This window comes from Sorex araneus, chromosome 3 (genome assembly GCF_027595985.1).
Source record: "Sorex araneus isolate mSorAra2 chromosome 3, mSorAra2.pri, whole genome shotgun sequence".
NCBI lineage: Eukaryota > Metazoa > Chordata > Mammalia > Eulipotyphla > Soricidae > Sorex > Sorex araneus.
In genome coordinates, this window is record NC_073304.1 from 29,872,243 (window position 1) to 29,896,719 (window position 24,477).

General features: G+C 47.5%; 1 protein-coding gene across 1 annotated transcript in view; it reads left to right on the forward strand.

Annotated features, from left to right (window-relative positions):
- Nucleotides 1–7,119: 7,119 nt before the first annotated feature.
- Nucleotides 7,120–24,477, forward strand: part of MAP3K9 (mitogen-activated protein kinase kinase kinase 9) — a 79,529-nt gene continuing 62,171 nt past the window's right edge. Inside the window, exons 1-2 of the mRNA XM_004612312.2 lie at nt 7,120–7,783; nt 16,385–16,798. Of these exons, the coding sequence (XP_004612369.2) occupies nt 7,399–7,783; nt 16,385–16,798 (799 nt within the window). The 5' untranslated portion in view covers nt 7,120–7,398. The remainder of the gene's footprint in view (nt 7,784–16,384; nt 16,799–24,477) is intronic.

A 24,477-nucleotide genomic window follows, 5' to 3' on the forward strand; every position in this document is an offset into this window, starting at 1 on the left:
GTCTGAGAGACCACACACTTTCCCAAAACACATGCTGGAGAGCCTAGTATCTAATGCAAATGGAGTGCAGGAATCAAGAACAGGGGTGACAGGAAAGAGGGTCAGGCAAATTCTTAGCAAAGCTCAACATCTGCCTGAGGGATTGTAGCACCCGAGGATTTTTCCAGAAGAATTAGGAAGAGGAGGACATTCATTTATCAGATCATATATTTTTTAAATTTTATTGAATCGCCGTGAGATAGTTACAAGCTTTCATGTTTGGGTTACAATCTCACAATGTTCAAACACCCATCCCTCCACCAGTGCACATTCCCCACCACCGATATCCCGGGTATACCCCCCCTTTCCCACCCTCCCCCTGCCTCTAAGGCAGACAATATTCCCCATACTCTCTCTGTACTTTTGGGCATTATGGCTTGCAATACAGACACTGAGAGGTCATCATGTTTGTTCCATTATCTACTTTTGGTATGCATCTGCCATCCCACCTGGTTCCTCCAGCCATCATTTTCTTAGTGATCCCTTCTCTATTCCATCTGCCTTCTCTCCTCTGCTCGTGAAGCAGGCTTCCAGCTATGGAGCAATCCCCCTGGCCCTTGTATCTACTGTCCTTGGGTGTCAGCCTCATGTGATGTTATTCTATACTCCACAAATGAGTGCAGTCCTTCTATGTCTGTTCCTTTCTTTCTGACTTACTTCACTCAGCATGATACTCTCCACAGATCATATTTTAGAGGCTAGAGAAATACTAATCAGGGTTAAGACACTTGCTTTGCATGAAGCCAGCCACAGTTTGGTCCCTGAGATGACCTGTGGTCCCCCGAGCACAGTGAGGAGTGATCCCTGAACAGTCAAGAGTAAGCCCTAAGCACAGGTGGTATGGCCCCAAAGCACCGTCCATCAAAATGTCTGAATTATATTTTAGACTCTATATTAATAATAATAATTACAATATTAGCTAAACTCTGTGCTAAGCGTACATGGTGTCAATTCATCATTCCAGGAGCTCTGAGATGCACATCATATTTTCCTCTATTTCTGTTTGAGGAATCTGGGGCACATGGGTTAAGTTGCTTAACAGCAAACCCTAAGCATGGATTCAAATTCAGTCAACATCCAGAATCTCAGGGTTAGGCATGTAGCTCAGCAGTAGAGCACCTGCCTACTGCTACATCCCTAGAAGAACAGATACTTGGAATTAAATGTTTTCCAGGCCATGTTGAAAGAGTTGTCTAGTAGAAAGGTAACTTCAGGAGCTAACCTTAAATCTTAGGACTTGTACCAGTTTTCATTCTTCTGGGTTGTTATGTCTTAGAGAGATCCAGGCATATCTTGAGATTGCAAGGCCTTGGGTGAACTTAATTTGAAATAATCCACATGTAAAATGACATGCCTTGTGGGGGCCTGTTCCTGAAATGGATGAGGAATATGGAGTCAAAGAAATAGTGGTTAGGGATCTTGCCTTGAATGCAGCAATCTTCAATCCCTAGCAGTCATATGATCCTCTGAGCACCTCCAGGAGTGATCCCTGAGCACAAAGCCAGGAGTAAGTCCTGAACACAGAGCCAGGAGTAGTCCTGCAATGGGAGGGAAGGAAGGGAGGGAGGGAGAGAGGAAGAAAGGAAGGAAGGAAGGAAGGAAGGAAGGAAGGAAGGAAGGAAGGAAGGAAGGAAGGAAGGAAAGAAGGAAAGAAGGAAGATAAATAGATGAGGATTATATGAGGAGTTGATTAAGCTGTTTATTGAATGATGAACACAGTTAGGTGAGTGGAGAATAGAACACCTGTAAGGAAACATTAATGGGTAATAGTAACAGAAATACCAGCTTGAGAAGAAGAGAGTTTTCAAAATGGGAGTCCTGGGAAACAAAATTGACCAAGTGAAAGAAGGGCCGATTGCAAAAGACTTCGAAAGCCAAGTGGAATTACCAAGATTTCACCATTAGTACATTCTTGACAAATGTTAAGCAAATAAGGGAACATTTTCCTACCAGAATAATAAGTATAGCATAAGGCAGGCAGAAAATAATAGCAATCACGTCTGCAATTTGGCACTAGTAAGAAGATCATGGTTCATCCTGGCTCTGTTCTTTATTTATTTGGTGTTTGGGGTTGGGATAGTATATCCAGTAGTGCTTATACTCTTAGAGCAGTCCTTGGAGAATGCACTCCCTCCCTTTAAGCTAGCCCCCACCCTCTAAAATAAATTTCTTCTTTTTCTATTACCAGTAAATGATAAAACACCTATTTTCTATACCTGTGTACCTGGGTTTGCACAAAAATTTCTCAGGTGAGTCTGGAGAAACTGTATACAGGTTACGGTACTTCTGGCAAAACGTATAATCCTCCAAGCATTGCCTGAAGTGACCCCTGATCACAGACATAGGTATATCCTCTGAGCACTGCTGGCTGTGGCCCCCAAAATTAAAAAAAATCTTTGTCAAACAGGAGCCTAGGGTAAAAACATTTAAGAAACCCCACACTAGACCTGAATACAGACCTGGTAGCACATCACCCCTGACCTCAGCACAGCGGAGGGTGACCATAGAGACCCTCTCACCAGCACTGATGCTGGCTGTAGCCTCAGAGCACCTGGACACTGCTCGGGAGGTCCCCACCTACCAAAGAGTCCTTTACTTGCACCTAAAAAATTACAGACCTTCTTGACTAGGAGTTGAAGTATGGTGCTCTCTCTCTCTCTCTCTCTCTCTCTCTCTCTCTCTCTCTCTATCTATCTATCTATCTATCTCTATCTCCCTCCCTCCGTCCCTCCCTCCGTCCCTCCCTCCCTCTCAAAAATCAAAACAAAGAAAGTAGAGAAAAGGTGAAAGGTGGGGTATGTAGCTCAGTGATGGGTGGAGTATCTGCTTCTGTGGGTCACATACTGGGTGAGATCCTCAGCATTAAAAGAAAATAATAAAATAAAACCCCGAAACCACAGGCAGTGTAGCCTGATGGTTGGAGTTAGAGGTTCGGGAATGTTTGTTTGTTCGCTTGCTTTTTAGTGTTGGGGTTGAACCCAGGGCATCACAAGAGCCTGGCAAGCTACCGAGAGTATCTCACCCGCACAGGAGAGCCTGGCAAGCTACCCATGGCGTATTTGATATGCCAAAAGCAGTAACAACAAGTCTCACAATGGAGACGTTACTGGTGCCTGCTTGAGCAAATCGATGAACGACGGGATGACAGTGATACAGTGCAGTGATTATTGAGAGATAGTTACAAAGCTTTCATTATTTATTTATTTATTTATTTTTGGCTTTTTGGGTTATAACTGGTGATACACAGGGGATACTCCTGCCTCATGCACTCAGGAATTACTCCTGGCCGTGCTCGGGGGGCCATATGGGATGGCGGGAATCGAACTCAGGTTGGCCCTGTGCAAGGCAAACACCCTACCCACTGTGCTATCGCTCCAGCCCCTCAGAAGTCTTTAGTGATGACCTTTACTGTGAGATAAAACCCCAATTCCTAGTCACTTATTTGGGTCAGTCATCCCTCACATATCCAGCCTGGGAGCCAGTTCTGGACCAAGTCCGTGCTGGGTGCCCGGCAACTGTGAAGCAGACAGGCACCTGCCCTGATAGTGCCCAAACAGGTGTTAAAAAGTCATAAATAATCAATGAAATAATTAGTGTGATTCAAGTACTTACAAGGCGCGCTACAATCCTGTCCCCTAAACTCCTTCTCATCCTTTATTCCAGCCAGAATTGCCTTATGTTTCCTGCTCTTCAGGCCTGTGTCCGTATGTGCCCCACTCCCACCCTTCCCGACCAAAGCTTCTAGAACAAACCTTGGCTCTGTCTCTTCCTTGAACCCTGCGAGGCCACTTGAGCTCACATGGGCTTTCCTTCTTGAAGTACTAGCACTTGCCCATTCAACAAATAATCATTAGATGATGACATCCCAACACCCACTATAGGATTAAAGAATTAACTTATGTGGGGAGAGAGACTTTTCCTACTGAGAGGGAAAGATACATCACCACCTCTTTTTGCATGAGGAGGTGAGGGAGCTAGGAAATTCACGAAACTCTATAGCAGATAAGCAAAATGGAAGTAAAAATCGCCTAATTGGAGCCAGTCCAGTGGGTAGGGTGCTTGTACTTGTATGTGGCCGATCTGGGTTCGATCCTCAGCATCCCATATGGTCCGCTGAATACCACTAAGAGTAATTCCTGAGTGCAGAGTGAGGAGTAATGCCTGAGCATTGCCAGGTATGACCAAGAAAGAAAAAAAAATTGCCCGATCACCCATCATCCTACTATTTTGAAAGTTCTGTATTTTATTTTTATCTAATGTCATGTATGATTTCTCTTATGTGTGTGATTTGAATAATTCACTTTCTCTTAGAATTAAATTTTATCACAGAAATCTCATTTCCATAACCTTTAAACCACAACAAAAAAAATGTGCCAAAGTGATAGCACAGTGGGTGGGGTAGCACTTCCATTGTACACAGATAACCCAGTGCCACATATGGCCCCCTGAGCACCAGCAGGAGTGATCCCTGAGCACAGAACCAAGTAATCCTTGAGTACCTCTGGGTGTGGCCACAAAATAAAACAAATCAAAGCAAGGGGTTGAACTTTTCTTGGCAAAAAAAAAGAAAAAAGAAAAAGGGTTGGCAGTTCAAAGCAAGGCAAATATCTGAACCTCTATACTATTTCTCCAATCCCTATAATTTAAAAAAAATTTTAATTTTATTGAATCACTGTGAGATAGTTACAAGCTTTCATATTTGGGTTACAATCTCACAATGATCAAACACCCATCCCTCCACCAGTGCACATTCCCCACCACCAATAACCCGGTATACCCCCCTTTTCCCACCCTCCCCCTGCCTCTAAGACAGACAATATTCCCCATACTCTCTCTGTACTTTTGGGCATTATGGCTTGCAATACAGACACTGAGAGGTCATCATGTTTGGTCCATTACCTACTTTCGGCACACATCTCCCATCCCAACTGGTTCCTCCAGCCATCATTTTCTTAGTGATCCCTTCTCTATTCTATCTGCCTTCTCCCCTCCACTCAGGAAGCAGTCTCCAGCTATGAACCCCCGTAATCTTATTATGAAAAGATGGAATAGTTTTGTCTTAACACCTGGAGCATTTAATCAAAGACTCACCCAGTTCTTGTCTAATTCACAGCCTATGTACACTAAGCATCTAAAAACACTGTTTTCAGGCATTTCCTCAGAAATTCTTTTTCAGGATCTACTTTGGAAGTTCTTCAAAACAGTCCTCTTCTCTTTCTTGGAATCTTAAAAAGCAGGAGATGTCTTGCTCTCTAATGGAGGCAAGAAGAAATTTCAGTATAGAATGTTTGGTTGCAAGAAAGTAAGGTGGTCCTCAGCCTAGCGCCATCACTGCAAGGAGCAGTGTCAAGGGTTCAACCAGGACCTGCAGAGGGGCAGAAAGAAGATGCCAGCTCTAGCTATTTCCCAACTTACTCCGCGTGCTTTGTCTAACAGTTAACCCCAAACAAGAGATTTTTTAAAAGTTAAGCGAAAAATAATGAAGTACTAGCTTCCTGTTTCTTCCTAACCACAGGAGAGGAGGTAAGGTCTTTTGGAAGAGGTGGAGCCAGATTTTTCAGCACCAATAGGCAAACATCTCGAAATGTCAGCAAACCTTCTCACTTGTACTGCTAAAATAGGATTAAAGTTTAGAGACGGCCATGGGTCTCATTGTTCTTCACGCTGGAGAAATGTCAGCTAACAAGGTTGGTAGGAAAGGTCAATCCTTTCTCTTCAACCGCGAATCTCACACTGATTTATCTAGTGGTCACCGAGATCTTAGGGGGGAAAAAATCAAACAAAAAACCATGACTGTACGAAAATTGAGTCTCCAAAGAGCTCCAGCCGCTTCCCACCCCCATCCCACCCCCATGCCCCAACAGCTTTTAAACACTCCCGTACAGGAGCTCTCTAGTCCCCGGATCCTGAAACACCATGGTATTGGCGTTGCTTCTCTCAAGGACCCTGGAAAGGGCCAACCGTGTGCAGTCTTCGTGAGGGAGAGAACGGGAGTTTTAAGAGTTGTTCTGGTGAACATTCAAATACACTAAACGTCTTCAAACGATGGGTTTTGGGGGGCGGGGGGGCACGCTGAGCTATAGTACAGCGGGTAGGGAGTTTGCCTGGCAAGCGTCCGACACGGGTTCAATTCCTAGTGCCCCATATGGTCTCCCGAGCACCTGCAGGAGGGATCCCAGAGCCCAGAGCCTGGGGTGAGCCCTGAGCACCCCCGGAAGTCATCCCAAAACAAAACGAGTTGGGAGTCGGAGCGGAAGTGAATTCATTCGGTTGGACTAAGGCAGATTCAAGATGGGAGAATTCAATTTAGGAGGGAACAGGAGAAGAAAGCGCTTTCCAGGGTGTGTACGTGATGTGGTGTGGGGTAGAGAGTGTGTTGTGATAAGCGCTCTTCTGCTCATGTGCATGTGTGAGAGTGTGTGTGTGTGTGTGTGTGTGTGTGAGTGTGTGTGTGTGTGTGTGTGACCGCTCTTCTGATCTCAAAAAAACCTCAATTTAGTATCAAGGGCACGGTGCTTCCCAAAGGAGCCCGTACCTATTTACAGCAAACAAAGAGAAAGGCTTCCTCCATCCAATCTTTTAGGGATGAATGAAGACAGGCTCGGCTTTACCTTTTAGGACCCACCCATCCATCCTCCACGCACCCAATGAGGCCGCAGCTTCCTCCAGTCGGGAGGTGTCGAACTCACCCAGGAAATGGACAGGTGCCCCGGACCAATAGTCGGAGCCGCGGCGAGAGCCAATGGGAGAGGACAAGAGTCGACCTGGGGTTTAAGAATGAGAAAGAGAGAGACAGAGAGAGAGCCCGGGAACTGGGGGGCGGGCACGCGGGGACGACGACGTGCGGACCCGTCCAAAGGTGTTAGGCTCAGCCGCCCCGAGCGGGGGCGAGAAGGAGTAGCGGGCCGCCGGCCAATGGGGAGACGCGCCGGCGGTGGGGGCGGGCCCTAGCGCGGAGGCCCCGCCCCCCAGGGTGCGCAGGGCTGGGGGCGGGGCCAGGCCCGCGTCAGGTGGTCCTCGGCGTGCCCGCGGCGCGGGGGGCGGGGCGCCGAGAGGGGAGCGGCGGCGGCGGCGGCGGTGGCGCGAGCAGGTACCGGCGGCGGCGGCAGCGGCGGCGGCGGCGGCGGCCAGAGCCCGGCAGGGGGCGAGCGCAGAGGTGCGGGTGCGGGCCCGGGCCCGCCGCGCGCCCAGTCCCAGCTCGCCGGCACACCCCGCCCCGCCAGCCCGGGCCCTACCTGCGGCGGCCGTCGGGGGGAGGGCACGGGGGGGTGCCCCCAGTTCCGCGGAGCCGCATGAACAATAGGCGGCGGCGGCTCCTGCGGGCGGCGGCAGCCCCGCACCCTATGGGTCGGCCGCTCCATGGAGCCCTCCAGAGCGCTTCTCGGCTGCCCGGCCGCCCCGCCGGGGCAGGCTGGAGCCGGGGCCGAGGAGGAGGAGGAAGAGGAGGAGGAGGCGGCGGCGGCGGCGCCCCCCGGGGAGCTGGGCTCGGACGCGCCGCTGCCCTACTGGACGGCCGTGTTCGAGTACGAGGCGGCGGGCGAGGACGAGCTGACCCTGCGGCTGGGCGACGTGGTGGAGGTGCTGTCCAAGGACTCGCAGGTGTCCGGCGACGAGGGCTGGTGGACCGGGCAGCTGAACCAGCGGGTGGGCATCTTCCCCAGCAACTACGTGACCCCGCGCAGCGCCTTCTCCAGCCGCTGCCAGCCCGGCGGCGAGGACCCCAGTTGCTACCCGCCCATCCAGTGTAAGGCGAAGGCGGGGTCGCGGGGGCCGGGGTGGGGTGGGAGGGGACGGCTGGGTCCCGGGAGGGGGGGGTGAGGACGCGCGCGCTCGGCCAGCGCCGGCTCTGGGGTGTGCGATGGAGAAGCCGGCACCGACCGACGCTGCAGGCCTTGCCGGGAACCTCTCCGGACACTCGGGGTTCCTAACCTTCATCTGACCAGTGCGGCCGCTGCTCCACAGATCGGGACGGATATCTGGCACGCTGGTGTTTCCGGCCCTAACCCTAGTCCCCAAGTCAGAGACCTTGGCGACATCGCCTTTTAAAGGCTTTTTTTTTTTTCTTGGTTGGAGGAGTTTGGGGGGTGTGCTGGTGTGCCCCGACGGCGGGGCTGGCTCACAGCTCTCGGAGTCTGTGTGAACTCTTGGCTGAAGTGTGAAATTTCTAAGATCCTAATGTTGTAGTTCAGAAGTTGTGCCTACCGGGGCCCAGTGGAGAAGTGTGTGTGTGTGTGTGTGTGTGTGTGTGTGTGTGTGTGTCTCTACACATGAATGTACCTGTGAGATAGTCTATGTGTGTCTATATGATCTGTGTTGTGTGTCTCTGCATTTGAGTGCGTGTGGGCTTCTTTGGGTGTGTGTGGGTGTGTCTGTGTCCCAGAGTCTGAGAGTGTATATGATGTTTGTGTCTATGTTATATGTGTGACTGTGTATGAGTGTGCCTGTGTGTGTCTGAGTGTTCTTCTATGAGTGTGTTGTGGGTGTATGTCTCCATGTGTGCTTGTCTGTGTGACAGTGTCTCTGAGTGTCTGTGAGTGTGTTCTGCCTCTGTTGTGCGGGTGTGCCTGTGTGCATGCGCATGCTCCCTCGCAGGCCCTTGGGGGAGAGAAATGATTAAAGAGGGAAAAGTGTGTCATTTCCCTGTGAGAGATCAGGGGCACAAAGTACAGTGGTGCCTAAGTCCCAGACTCCTGCGTCTATGCCTAGACTGGTCAGACACTGGTCCAAGTACTCTCCCTTTTTCTCATCCTAGAGCGTTGCTTGGATTTGGTACTTGCCACACCTCAGGGGGACTGTGCCCAAGGGTCCCTCCCAGGGCATTTCTTTCTATGCCCTGGTTTTCACCGATTTCCCAGGAGTATCCAGTTCCACACTCTGTAATGAAATTTTCTTTTTTTTCCCCTCCCCAATGGAATTAAATTGCCATTAGAATCTCAGAAGTTTATCCTAGGCCGTTTCAGAGCAAAGATGGAGCTCTCGGGTTGTGCAAGTTGCGCTACTTTAGATTTCAGGGCTTCCTTTGTTTCCTGTTAAAAAGTATTGTTAGAATATATTGATTGTTGTTTACTCCTCATAGTGTATACTTTGCATCTTAGTTGATTTATCCACATGGTTACAGAGGCTAACTTGAAACTTTCAGCTTTTTAATTTCCTTTTTGTTTTGGGTTTTGAGGCCACATCTGGTGACTTTACAGAGTTATTCCTGGCCATGCTTCAGGGTTCATCAGAGGCTGGGGAACAAACCTGGACCTTCAGCTTGTCAGCATGCCACTCCACTCTTTGAAGCTATTTCTCTGGTCCCTAAAGTTTTAGTTTTAGCTTTTGGGTCACACCCGGCGATGCACAGGGGTTATTTCTGACTTTGCATTCAGAAATTACTCCTGGCAGTGCTCAGGAGACCATATGGGATGCTGGGGATTGAACCCAGATCGGCTGCATGCAAGGCAGACACCCTACCCGCTCTAGCCCTTAAACTATTTTTTTTTACCTTCTTCTGTATTCTTTTTATTTCTTTCCTCACTTCAGTTTATAAAGATGCTTATGAACTGCATAAAATGGGGTTATGTGTGGAAGTGGTACTCATAAACTTGTGATTATAAAATGGGGACACTATTATCATGATTTTATTAATAAACACCAGCATTATATTTCTAGTGTTTCTTTTATTTTTTAATTAGTGAATCACCATGGGGGTACATTAACAGATTTACACATTTTCATACTTGTGTTTCCCTCATATAATGTTCAGGCACCCTTCCCTCTACTAGTGTCCATTCTCCACCACCAGTGAACCCAGTATCCCTCCCACCTCCCAGTCCCATTCCACCCCCCCCACCTCTGTGTCAGGGCATTCCCTTTTGATCTCTCTCTCTGTTTTGGGGCGTTGTGTCTGTAATAGGGGTATTGAGTGGCCATCGTGTTCAATCTATAGTCTACTTTCAGCATGCATCTCCCCTCCCGAGGGGGGTCCTCCAACCAAAGGTTAGTTGGTAATCCCTTCTCTGTCTGAACTGCCTTTTCCCCCTGCATGTGAGGCCGGCTTCCAAGCCATGGAGCCAACCTCCTGGTGCTTATTTCTACTATTCTTGGGTGTTAGTCTCCTACTCTGTTATTTTATATTCCACAGATGAATGCAATCTTTCTATGTCTGTCTCTCTCTTTCTGACTCATTTCACTTAGCATGATACTTTCCATGTTGATCCACTTATATGCAAAATTCATGACTTCATCTTTTCTAACAGCTGCATAGTATTTCATTATATGGATGTACCAAAGTTTCTTTAACCAGTCATCTGTTCTCGAAGCCCTTAAACTTTTAATTTTTCAATTTTGTGTGTAACAGATACCTTTCTGGCCCTACAGCTTTCACCTGAACAACTTATGTTACTTTATCTGAAGATTTTGTTGTTGTTGTTGTTGTTGTTGTTTGGGTCACACCGGTGATGCACAGGGGTTACTCCTGGCCCTGCACTCAGGAATTACTCCTGTTAGTGCTCAGGGGACCATATGGGATGCTGGGAGTCGAACCTGGTAGTCTACGTGCAAGGCAAATGCCCTACCTGCAGTGCTATTGCTTCAGCCCCTATTTGAAGATGTTTTTAAAAATAACTATCCTTTTATGTTAACATTTATGTTAACCTCTTTCTTGTTTCTCTACTCCATTTTTATTGGTGCTTTGTCTGTCAAATTGATGTTCAGATGATTATCTTTTTTGTTTTTCTTTATCTCTTTCTGTATTGAGCTCTTGAGAATACCTGGAGGCAACAAATTACTTGAAACTGTTTCTAAGTGTTACGTCTTTTTGACACCAGTACTGGGAAGAATAAGACCGAGAGCTCTAGCATAGCGTTGGGAATAGGGTTGAAGATTAACTTGGTCAGAGATTGGAAGACAGGTCTGATACGTTAGAAAACATACATAGTACAGGACCAAGATGCATACCTTGTGTCCTGCTGACCTCATTCACTCCACACCACAGATGGTCCCTCAAGCACTGCCAGAACGACCCCTGAGCACAGAGCCACAAGTTGGCCCTGAGTACTGCCAGATGTGGTCCTGAAACAGAAACCAACAAAACAAAAAGTAAAACACAGTTGCAGATTTAAACAGAAGTCAGATTTCAAGGTTCTTAGTGGGTGAGGGTTTGTGGGTTCTTCCCCCGCCCCTCTAAACATTAAAGACTCAGCAGAGAAGTTATGGGAGGTTCATGGGGCAGAACTCAGTTGAACAACGTGTGCCTCTGGCTTTTGGTGCAGTGAGGCATGACTGACCTGGGCTGAGAGAACCTGTCCAGTGAAAGTCAAGCATACTGACCAGCTACCACTCGCTCCTTCGCTGTTAGGTGCTGGGGCACTGAGTCAGCTAGTGACCTGACAATGGATTCCATGTATCTCGAACTCAGAGTAGCACGTTCCTGTGCTGGTTGAAAACTTGACTTGAAGAGCATGGCATTTGAAGGAAGGGGTTTTGTTTCACCTTATTCAGAGGTTTCATCCTGGCTGAAATTTATTCTTAGTGATTCAGAAAACTTGACTTCAGTTAGAGATCAATGTCTATACCCAGTGAGAGATGGAAGCTGAGTTAAATACCAGGGAATAAATGAATGGTGAGATCAGGGAGTCATTTGAATGCACCGAGGGAAGTGGGTGGTGTACGTGCATGAGCTCAGGGCTCGGTGAGAAAGCTGCACAGGACATTGCCGAGGGCTCTGCCTCTGACCTGTCAGCATTGGCCACTTCCAGTTCGCTTAGTGTCTCTCAGCAAATAAAGATGATTGACAGTCTGGACTTCAAAAACTTGGAATGAATTTGAGCCACTGACAACTTTTCCTTGGTTGCCTTTTGAAGTTACCCTCTGGGGCATGTATTATGACATTAGCTCAAGAATAGAAGACAGATAAGTGGTAATTTTCAATTACAGCTTCAAATACTGCTTTTCAAGGTGATAATTTTGTTTCAAACAGAAGAGGGAGAAATTGTTAAATTTTGTGATAAAAAATAAATAAATAATAGTGATCATAAATGACTAATATGAACGAATATAATGCTTTTATTCTCTCCAGTATAAGTATTAGACTCCAGCGCCTCACGGGACTAGCAAATGTATAAATAAGCCAGGAGTCTGCTCATCTTCTTCCTTTCAGTGAAAAGACAAAAATATGCACTTCCAAATTTATCATGTTAGAGATATGTAATTCTAGGTTTTAAAAAAAACATTTCTATTATTGGAGAGTTATGCCTGTTTCTCAGTAGGGTGTACATGAAGGTTATTATCTATTCAAAATATAAAGATTTATGTTCAGATGTACTTCAGATTTTTCAATTCCTCCAATCATTCACCTGCTCCCAACCCAGCCCACCTAGACATGTCTATATATTTAGTTTCCAAAAACACAGTCAAGAAGGGGCAGTTAATACTGTGACTTCAGTGGGAAGGCTGTACTCCTAATGGTCCTGAAAAATACCCTTCTAGAGAAATGCAAAAATTGTGTGACCACAGCTTGACCTAATTCTTACAACCAGGTCTTGACTGGAGTGGGGAAGGGAAGGAGAACCAAGGTCCTCAGCAGTAACTAAAGCATCTTCCTCCTTCCCAGAGGACACATTCATTGGGGAAGGAAGGAAGCCTCGCTTACTGTACATTCTATCTTTTGAAAGCTGAGTTCCTTTGCTTGGAAGTTGGTCTTAATATTTCCTGAACAAAGTAGCAAGAATCTGAGAATTTACATTCTGCCCAGCTAGGAGTTACTGCTCTGCCTTCTGGACAGAGATGGCCCTCTGTGAAATGCTACTCACTCAAGGAGCTGTCCTTTCAGCACCCCTATAGAATCCTGTCTTTTCAGTCCTCACACATGGAAATAAATATTGAGCACCTACTGTGTGCTCACAACCAATGCATTAGTCAGGGGAACAAGGGGGGGCACAAGGGAAATAGTTAATTTTCTTAAGGGGAATGAAAATATTCAACTGAGAAAATGGTAACTGTAAATGCAGATTTATTAAATAGCCCTGTATCTTTTTGTCAGTGTTGGGGCTGGTATGGGGAAAACATGTTTATTTTTCTCCTCTATTGTACCATGTATATTTCCAAGAGGATATCTAGTCCCTCTTAAGCAGAGGCATACTTTTCTCATTTATATAGATGAGAAAAAGCAAGAATTGATCATCAGACAAGATTCATTTTATTTTACTGGGGTAGAATGGGAGACACACACCCAGTACACAGGGTTTATTCCTGTCTTCCTGTTCAGGAGTGAACTGTGGCAGTGCTCAGGAGATCATAATACTGTTTTGGGGATTCGAACCAGGGTCATGGGTGACACAGCCACATGCAAGGCAAATGCTTTACCTCTTGACCAATATCTCCCATTCCATGATTCATTTTAGAGTCCATTTTCAAGCTATTACAGGCAGAAAATGAGTTAGCACAGGAAAGGAGGTGCTTATGGAATTATTGGGAGGCCAGTGAGCTGGTCGACAGAGCAGATCCTGGAACACCATAGACCCGACCCAGCCAGTGAGTGACTGCCTCTCCGGTTGGGAGGATTCAGTTGCCACTGAAGTTGTTGACTTCAAGAACACCTTGCTAGAGCTGCAGTTCAGAGATTAGGCAACTTCTTGGCCACACAACATTCCTCCTCACACCCACAGTGACTGGACGCTGGCATGCACTTGCAGAAACCCCACTTCTCAGAAGCCATGCGTCCTCTGAGAAGCAGCTCGAGGATAGTTCCAGCTGAATTCCACCCTTCAGATATCATGCTTCCTATTGGCAGAACCTAGTCTGAGCCAGTGCTCCTGCTACTGGGGCGTCTAGAAAATGTGGGTTTGAGCTTCCTAGCCTTTGGAGTGCTGACAGGCTAAAAGGATTGCCAGTCTATGGAAGAAGCCACCACACCTTTCATGCTTCAGGCAGAGGACTTGGTGGGTGAGGTGGTAAGCTTGAATACTGGGAACTTTTCAGGACTCAAAATGGGTTATACAGCTCTCTTTTCCTAAGAGTTTGCTTGGTGCAGATTGCCAGTTATATCACCAAATGCAAATGAATGACTATTTATTTGTAGCCTCCCACTAGGAGGGAAGTACCACAATTAAACAGGAACAGTTTCTAGCCCTACTGGTTTCTGCATGGAGTGTGGAAGTGCTGTAATGTTGCAGTGGGCATTTCCCCTTTTGGTCCATGAAATGTCCAAAAATACATGGTGTGTGTGTGTGTGTGTGTGTGTGTGTGTGTGTGTGTGTGTTAGACGAATGTTGCTCTTCTCTGTATTTGATTCAGTAGGTTCAGTTCAGTGTTGTTGCTATGTGTTCAGATCTGCATTAGGTTCACGTCCCTCCCCATTATATATCAGCTGTCTCTTGGTCACCTGTTAAAGGTTCAGTGTGATGAGCACAGTGGCAGAAAAGACAGATGGAACACGCCTTCTGGATCCCACATTGTAGCACGGGGACAGGCACTGAACAAATAATTGTAACCTTGATGAATCTTGGCAGAGAGAGAGACTGCTATGGAAGTGCTTGATGAGGGCCTGACCTTCTTGAGTCAGGGGTTAGGAAAAGTTTCTCTAGGAGTTGGATGTTTCAGCAACCTAAGGAAGGAGTATGAGTCAGGTAAAGACAAAGAGACTGAGTAGACAGAACAAAAATTTCCTAAGAGAAACATAAAGTAGCACCTTTCTCATGGAGCAGGACCTCATGTACCCCACACTTTTGAATCCCTGGTAGCTGCCGTTGCCTGTTCATGAAACCTTTCCTGGGAGAAAGACATCACTGAAGTTGTTGATTCGAACTTAGATTCGAACTCTGGCCAGATGTGCTGGGTGTAATACTGGGGACGACTGTGCAGCTGTGGCTGGGAAGGCTGCTGGAAGATGATGAATCATGCACCAGGTCTTAGTCACCAGAAAGCGATTGCACAATCAGGCCTTGAAAGTCTCCCAGTCTACCCCATAGGTCCCATCTCCATGGAACACCCTCGAACTCACCTGCTTGGGTTACCTCTGACCTCCTCAGAGGCTCCTTTTACTGTGTGTGGCTTCTCTTCTGGGTTCTATTACACATGGCTGCCAGAGGTGGTTTCCTTCCCAACTCAGAGGTCAGCAACAATCCTCCTCTTCCCCCTCCTCTCCCCTTCTCCTTCTCCTCCACCTCCTCCTCCTCCTCATCTTCTTTTTGGGGTGTATATATGTTTGTGGGGGGCGGTGGGGGACTGTTGAGGTTTTTAGATGACACCTAGTCTTGCTCATGGCTTACTCCCAGCTCTGTGCTCAGGGATCATTCCTGGTGGTGCCTGGGGGTCAGTTTATGGTGCCAGGGATCAAACTAGGGTTGACCAGTTAAGGCAAGAGCCTTAACTCTAGTACTCTCTTTCATGCCCAACTTAAAGAGACATATTTCATCTGTCCCTTGGTTACCTATTGAAGGTTCAGTATGATGAGTATAGTGGCAGAAAAGGCAGATGGAACACATCACTTCCAGATTGAAGTTCAAGTCCCTCAGACTATCTTGAAAGCATTTCATGATCTGGTAGCTTCGCACAAGACTTTGAGCATCATTTCCTACCTGAATGATGCAAGCTTGCTGCATGGGGCTCCCTACAGCTTCTGATGAGTCGTGTCCTCTTCTGCTCCATGTTCCTGCTCGTGTCCTGCTCATGTCCTGCTCTCCACTTGGAATTGTCCTTCTCCACCTCGATTCTCATTGACTACTGGGGTCACTCCTACTCATGCTTTAGGGTAAACATTTCAAATATTTCCATCACCGAGAAGGCATCTCCCATTCATACCCTGCCACCAGTGGGCATTTGTCCTCTATTTCTACCGCCCCACAGGAACAGCTGAGGAAGTTTCATAAGAATGATCTTCCCCAGGCTGGAACGATAGCACAGCAGGTAGGGCGTTTGCCCTGCATGCGGCCAACCCAGGTTTGATTCCTCTGTCCCTCTCGGAAAGCCTGCAAGCTACCGAGAGTATCCCGCCCACATGGCAGAGCCTGGCAAGCTACCCGTGGCGTATTCAGTATGCCAGAAAACAGTAACAAGTCTCATAATGGAGACGTTACTGGTGCCCGCTCGAGCAAATTGATGAACAACGGGACGACAGTGCTACAGTGATCTTTCCTAATTTTTCCTTTTGTGAGAAGTGTTGGTTTGTGCACCTGATCCTGCCAGTGAATATTTATCAAATGTGTGTTGTGTGCTGGTCCTTTAGTGTAGGAATGTGTCACCTTTCCTGCCTCTCTGGGTCTTCGCTTGTCACGGGGAAGGCCCCGACTGAGCAGTGGTGACCCTTCAGGTCACTGGGCGATCACAGTTCTGACTTGCTTCTTTTCCCCTTGTCTTTTCTCAGTGTTAGAGATTGACTTTGCGGAGCTGACTCTGGAAGAGATCATTGGCATCGGAGGCTTTGGGAAGGTCTATCGCGCTTTCTGGGGAGGGGACGAGGTGGCCGTGAAAGCCGCTCGCCATGACCCTGATGAGGACATCAGCCAGACCATCGAGAATGTCCGTCAGGAGGCTAAGCTCTTCGCCATGCTGAAGCACCCCAACATCATTGCCCTCCGGGGTGTGTGTTTGAAGGAACCCAATCTCTGCTTGGTCATGGAGTTTGCTCGTGGAGGCCCTCTGAATCGAGTGTTGTCTGGAAAGAGGATCCCCCCGGACATCCTGGTGAACTGGGCCGTACAGATTGCCAGAGGGATGAACTACTTACATGATGAGGCCATTGTCCCCATCATCCACCGTGACCTTAAGTCCAGCAACAGTGAGTATGGGGCGACGACGGGCTGGCAGGGTCTCTAATTGTGTGCCTTCTAGTAGGGTCCTGGAACTCCCGGTGTAAAGCCTTCCCCTCCAGCAGCTGAAACACAGGGGTAGAATGAGTTCCGGGAACGACGTCTGGTGGAGGGAAGGATGAGGAGCCTGAGGGGTCTCGGGATAGGGCTGAGCACTTCTCAACACGCTGGGTTGGCAAGGAATGGTGCCAATCTCCTGCAGAAAGCCAAAACTCCAAAACTCATAGATAAATTTTCCCACTCGAGGGAAGTGTGTCTCTTATAATCCCAAGGGGATCATCCTCTTTGATGGAGTGGCTGGTAATACAAACCTGCATGACTTGTTTGAATGTTTCCCTAAACACAACACTTGAGGGTACTCCCTCCACAGAGAAGGGGTGTTCAGAAGGGCAGGTCAGTGGTTTAGGTTCAGAGGTCAATGCCAGTGATTTGGGTCACAGACCTCTTAATAGCTCAGGGTGGATGAACTCATTAATTGGTGGAAGAATTTATAAATTGCCATAACTGCCAGGTGTCTAATTGCCGGGAATTGAGCAGGAACTGTTTTTTGAAACATCCAGAGTCTATAAACCTGATTGTAAAAGCAAGTGTTAAATATAATTAGGTGATGAGCTGGTAGAGAAGGCCATCTCCTTCTTCGGCTGCATCGTCAGTGGCTGGGAATGGGCTGCTTTTATGTGGTAATATGTAGAGAGGCAGCCGTTGGCTCAGCGGTTTGCACTGGGAGGACCCTGAGCATCCTTCCCAGGGAGGAAGACCTGAGACCTGGGCGGTGTGTGCGCTCAGAAACTTTCTTCCCTGCCTCCCTTGGCTTAGGACCCAGAAATCCTTCAGACTAGCCTCCAAACTGTTCAGATACGGTTTATTTTTTCTGCTGATGCTGTTGACAATCTTTTGTCAACTTTACTTTTAAAAGTACATTTGGGACGGATATAAGTAGATTTTTTGGTTGTTGCATGAAAATGTGTACGTGTAAATAAAATGAAGAGAAAGATAATCCACAGTAATGATGCTATATTTGGAATATCCTTTTGAGTTATTTTGAAGATCTGTCTAGTTTATGTATACAAATATACTATTGAATTTACTTTAAAATTGCACACATTAACGTCATTTCTTTGACTTATATGCTCTTTCTCCTACATAGAAGAAAATTTATCCTTGCGAGACTATGAGGGATGTTTGTTAGGGGGCAGGGGAAGCACCTCCTGGCAATATTTGGGGCACACCAGGATTCCACCTGGTGGTCTTGGGGAATCGTGCTGTATCAGGGATCAAATGTGGGACCTCATGTCTCCTGGGCATGCACTTCAGCCCTTTGAACCATCTGCCCGGCCCCTGAGACTTGTATATTAGATATACAGTCGTGTGTCACTACATGATGGGGCTGTGGTCTGAGAAATGTGTCATTAGGTGATTTCACGGCCGTGTGAAAGTAGTTGAGTGTAAGTGCACAAACCTGGTTGGTGTGGCCTGCTTCACACCGATGCTGTGTCTCAGGACTGCCTTCGTGTATGTAATCAGCATCGACCGCAATGTGGTCAAGTGACTCGTGGCTATAATCTGTGTGAAGGATTTAAGTTACATAAAATAAAGTCTGATTTCTCCTTGCCTCCTGCCATTAACCTCTTTACCACATAATTATCCTTCCTTCGAAAGTCTGTTCTTTAAATGACTACACTGAATTGACCTCTTTTAAAGTAATTTTCTACCCAGAGATCATTTTGGGTAATGGGATAAGAATAAACAGATGTATCAACAGAAAATGTAACACGGAAGCTGAATTGCCTTCTTTTTTTCATTTTTCCTCCTCTTTTGCTGGGAGAACTGGGCAAAGTTCTTTATGTTACATAAGCAAGACAGTTTAAAAAAAAAAGTAGGCTCAGATAATGGAATGGTGAGTGTTACCTCTATGAAGTTCTTCAACTGAGGTTACATTTTCAAGCTCTAAATGCCTTTATTGGAAGTCCAGGCCCTTAGAAGGGGACTGCTTACTTGCCAGTGCTCTGCTATTGACCGGAAACTGGGAATCAGTATGGCGTTCTGGAATCTCATCAGGCTTTTTACCCCTACAGACGGGCACCTGTCTATGGACCAGTGGTTGAAGACCACTGCTATAGTCCAGGGGGCAAAACCCCGCTCCTTTATTTATGCTGATATTTCTGCTTATTATAAATTCTGTACATGAGTGTAGGTAGTGCTGTGCCATTCTAACATGGGTGAATGTTAGCATGGGATTGTAGATACACACACACATAAATATACACACAGTATATGTGCATACATGTATGTGTATATATTTATTTATATATACTCAAGCCTTGATGGCTCCATTGTTTTTCCTCCATTGCTGTGTGTGCCTGACTTGAAAACCATTTCAGACATGTGCTTCCACAATAAAAACATGATACCTCTCTGCCTCTGGATTGAGAGTCATAATTTTGTGTTTTGCAGACCTGGGGAACACAGGTCTGTTGTGTTAGGCATTCCAGAAAGTTGAATTAGGGTCATTGTCACATGAGGACAGAAATCTATGAATCTGTGTGCTAGTTGACTTTGGGTCATTAGAGAAAATTGTGTGTGTGTGTGTGTGTGTATACAGTTTTGATAGGGAAAAAGTAGTAGTGATAAGTATTTCATTGTTACAAAAGGTTTGGTCCAAAAAGTGGTTTAGGTATTAATTCTTTTGTGTTTCTGAGGAAGCCTGCAGGGCTTAGGGGTACTTCTACAGTGTGCCAGGAGTCCTAGTTTACATTTACTATCCTTGTATATGGCTTGGGGTGGCATTGCAGCCCAAGATTGCTGCCAAAACACTAAGGTTTTGATCCAAGTCACAGGTCTGAATGAAGGAGGGATGCAGAAGCACAGAGAAAGGTGCTTCTGGGTCTTTGGTTGCCAGAACCTTCTGCGCATCACACACCTGCTTGTGCTAATGGCCAGAATGAAGTCCTAGAGCCAGGGCTGACTTCAAAGGAGCTGGGAGAGGGAGGCTTGTATCTGGGTGACAGTGAGCTCAGTGTCTTTTTCCAGTGAGAGGGAGAGCAAGGCTGGCGGGGGAGCAGCAGCTGCCTTGCCATGAAATCTCAGTGCAGGCTGCGTGCGGCCAAGAATGGTTAACTCACATGCTTAGAATGAGATAGATAGCCCAGAAAGTTAGCCGGGTGGTGGTCAAGACTCCTGATTGAACTCATGCTCCGTCAACTGCAGTGCAGATGCCTCCTGGTGGATACTCTAAGGGGGTCAGAGGTGAACATTACATGAGTGGGGAGACACAGCATGAGACTAGGGGGCCAACATTAGGACTGGAGAGGACACAAGAAGGAAACAAAGTCAGGAAGGGCCTTGGTTGGAAAGAAAGGTTGAGAACCATTGGTTTATCCTACTTGACCACACTGTGCATTGATTTAAATATCACATTTTAAAGAAAAAAAAAAAACCCTTGGATATCAAAATAGATCTACGGGGTCTGTTTGCCCAGATTGGGGAAACCAGTTCCATGCTTGTGAACAAAGGTGTTTGTGAAGAGTGGTCTTTAGGTGGAAAGGTTGTTTTTTTCCAGGAAAGGAGAAATTCCAGGATTTTGTGTAGTAGGTAATGTGGCTCAAAGGGAGAATAGCAGCTTAATAAACTGACCATTAAAAGCGAAACAAGTCTAAAGAATGGGATCATAGGAAGCAGTGTTATTACTTTTATTATTAAATAATTTCTTTTCAAAATGAAAAGAAATTTCCATTTCTTTTCAAAAATGGAAAAGCAGAGAGGCAAAAGCTTGTCCAGTTCTTCTGAGAGCATTTGTTTTCACGCAGGAAACCGGAATGCCCATCCCGCCTGTGACAGCTTTCCCTCCCCGCCTGGTCCGGGGACTGGGCCACTTTCTCTTGCAGACACATATTCTCTGTGCGATCTGGAGCAGTTGTGCAGTTTTCTGCTCCTTCGTTAAGAAATGAAACCGAATCCCTAAATAATAGTGATCGTGAGTGATGACAGTATTAATAACCAGTGCTCACACACTGCTCCCTTTCGGTCAGACACTGTCTTTTGATTTGTTTGGGGGCCACAGCCAGTGGTGCTCAGGGCCTAGTATCAACTTGATGGCTCAGTTGATGACGCCCAGTGGTGCTTGGGCAGGGGCCCGGGGAGCATTCAGTGCTGGGGATCAAACTCAGGGCCGCACACTCGCCCACTGAGGGCTTTACCACTGATCCAGTCCCCGGCACAGGTCAGGCAATGTCTTCGGCATTTTTTGGTTGATTCTCATGTAATTCTGCAGTTGTCTTGCAGAGTAAAGATGTGTTTGTGAAAAATTTGCTTACTCCTGGCTCTGTGCTCAGGGGACCATATGGAGTGCCAGGAATGAAACCTGGATCAGCCACATACAAGGCAGGCCCCTCTGTTGTCACTGCGATCCACCTTCCTTGGTTCTGTAGATGTTCATTTGGGTTGCAGGGTCTCACACCTGGGGTGGTGCTTGCATACTTCTAGTTGTGGTACTGGGGAATCGCAAATCACAGGGCTAGACTGCTGGGGACCAGAAGTGCTGGCACTCACTGCTGCAGGTTCACCAGGCAGGCTCATTGTCTTGGAGCTAACCCCTGGGCCCCTTGGTAGCTACCTTTGGACTCTGGGAGAGCTTTAGCTTATGTGAAAGATAGGTATACTTAGGTCTCTGGGCTCTGGTTTTCAGGTGATTCTTTCTCCTATCCCCTTTATCATCTTTGTCCTGATTTGAACCACGATTGCTTTGAAAGTATATTGTCTGTCCCCTTCTCTGTGTTCTTCCCCAGGTAGACCTGGAATCACCTGTGGACTGACATCTATCTTTGGCCAATGGCCTGTGGCTCAGGATCAAGATTTAGGCTTCCTTATCTCCCAAGAGGCAAGACAAGAGCCACAGGTCTCCTATCTCCTGCTCTCCTGGGGAACTTTCCATCCGTAACTTGGTGCTGGACCACATTCCCATGAGGTAGCTCAGGGCCTCTTAAGGGGGAAAACTACTCAGTCCAGAGAAAAGATAATTTCTCCCCAGGTCATCGTCCCTAGGTTACTTCTCCAGCTTTGCCATGGGGTCCCCTGCAATACCCCCATTAGTGTCTTCTACCGCCACATTTCTGCCTCTCATTGATGAGGATTCGCAGGGGCCTGGGAGCCTGGAGTCTCGCAGACTGAGTAGTTTGGGAGAGAGAGTCATAATTCTGACAAATACAGGACTCTGGGGTAAATGAGCACTGTTATCAACGCACACAGAAAACCACTTAGACGGGGCATCTGTCTGGGTAAGAGGGGGACTTACTCGGAAAAGTAAGAGGTCCTGGGAAGCACTGAAAGGGGTGCAGAGAGGAACCCCTGGTTCAGGGTCTGACTGAACCCCTTGGCTCTGACTGGCTGGACACTTCAGGCTCACCTTGTGACCCGTCTGAGTCTCCGATTACTTCATTTCAAACAGGAATATCCCCACCCCTCCCAGGATGCACGGTCTGTTACGCCAAGGGTGCAAGTATGTAGGGGGACTACATGTTCCCCCTCCCCCCAAATCTGTGTTAGACCCTGCGTGCCCAGGCTTCTCCGATCCCTGTTTCCTTTTGCAGAGACCAAAGCTGCTGGGGTGGGAAGGAGAAGGGGCTCTTTGGGAGCTGTGAGTTGAGAAAAGGGTCGCTGAGAGCCCAGAGGGCTCCCTCACTCCCTTTGCTGCCCAAGGCGTGGCAGATGGCCTTTCGGATCCAGCCACTTGCAGCAGGACACGGAGACCCAGTAAAACAAGGGCAGCCTTTATCCTGTAAGCCAAACGCAGTCAGATGTCACTTCTGTCCTTGGAGGTGAGGAGGGGGGGACCTCCTGATATCTGTCCTGGAGCTTTGCTCCTGGCTTATGACATAGGGGTAAAGCTGAATGGAACTTGGGTCAATCTACCTGCCCCTGCTGGGGAACCCCAGATATAGCCTCACCAGAGGGCGGATGTCAGCAGCGGGTGGGCACCTGCCTCTCCCTCCCTGCTTTTCAGACATGCTGCTCTCTGCGGGAAGGCTGGAAACGTGTTTAAGAAGAAAGCATTTCCCCCTCCGGCTCAGTTTGGAGAATCACTGGGGTCTAACGGAAGGTGCGCTGGCTTGCTTGGCTTTGAGTTACAGTTGTCAGTCCAGTGGATCTTCAGATTTCATGGTCAAGGGACAGATCAACAAGTAAAGCAGGTGTTTTGTTTCTTGTCTGCTGGGACGTTTTCCTCATCGGAGAGCTTGTTGTCCTTCTGGAGTCCAACACTGAGAGCTTCATGGTTCTTATAAACTGGGTATAGTACCGAAGTGAGCTGTGTTGCTGCTGTCGTTTAAAAAATATTTTTTAATTATAGTTTAGGTGACGGGCTAGAGTGATAGCACAGTGGTTGGGCATTCGCCTTTCATGCGGCTGACCAGAGTTCGATTCCTCCGCCCCTCTTGGAGAGCCAGGCAAGCTACTGAGAGTATGGAGCCCACACGGCAGAGCCTGGCAAGCTACCCGTGTGTATTGGATATGCCAAAAACAGTAACAATAAGTTTCTCAATGAGAGATGTTACTGGTGCCTGCTCGAACAAATCGATGAGCAACGGGATGACAGTGACAGTGACAGTTTAGGTGATGGGCTGGAGTGATGGCACAGTGGTTGGGCGTTCGCCTTTCATGCAGCCGACCAGAGTTCGATTCCTCTGCCCCTCTCTGAGAGCCCGGCAAGCTACCGAGAGTATCGAGCCTGAACGGCAGAGCCTGGCAAGCTACCCGTGCGTATTGGATATGCCAAAAACAGTAACAATAAGTGTCTCAATGAGAGACGTTACTGGTGCCCGCTCGAACAAATCGATGAGCAGCGGGATGACAGCTTAGGTGACACGGTAACCATAGTGTTCAAGTATATGACATTGATATACAAAGTCACTGTACCCCACCTACCCACTCACCCAAGTGCCTAGGCCCCCATCCCTCTTCGTGTCACCTCTTCTAAGCAGACTTGAAGTTCTAGGTGCCTCATGTCACACAGGACCACGCTCACCAGTGTGGAGACAGTTTTTCCTTTTTTTTTTCTTCTTTAACAATTCACTAAAAGAAAAATTGAGTGCCACTCAGTGGTACTCCCAACTCGGTACTCAAGGGGTCTCTCCTGGCAGTGTTCTGGGGACCATGAGGTGCTGGAGATCTAATCTGGGTCTCTTGCATGCAAAGCATGTCCTCAGTTACCATCATCTGTCTCAGTCTCTTCCTCTTTTCACTCAGTAGGAGAAACATTCTGTTTCTTGTTATTTTAAGTGTACATAGAATATAGTTAATTTTCTCTTTTTAGAATAAAAAAGCTCTGGGGGTTTGTTTTTGGGCCACACCCTGCTGTGCCCACAGGCTTACTTCTGGCTCTGTGCTCAGCAATCTCTTTTGGTGGGTCTTGGTGGACACTACATGGTATTGGGATTGAACCTGGGTGGGCTACAAGCAGAGCAGGCACCCTGCCTGCCCTCCTGTCGGGCTATCTGGTTTTCCCTTTTCAAAAGATGGATGAGGAATATGCTCTTTTCTCCTTAGCTTCAAGCCCCTTTTGGCTCCTTGGGCCCTTGCAGGAAAGGCTTACGCCTCTCCTCTCCTCTGGGCCCAGCTTTAACTTGCAGCCTCTGGTCCCTTGAGAAGTGCTGCT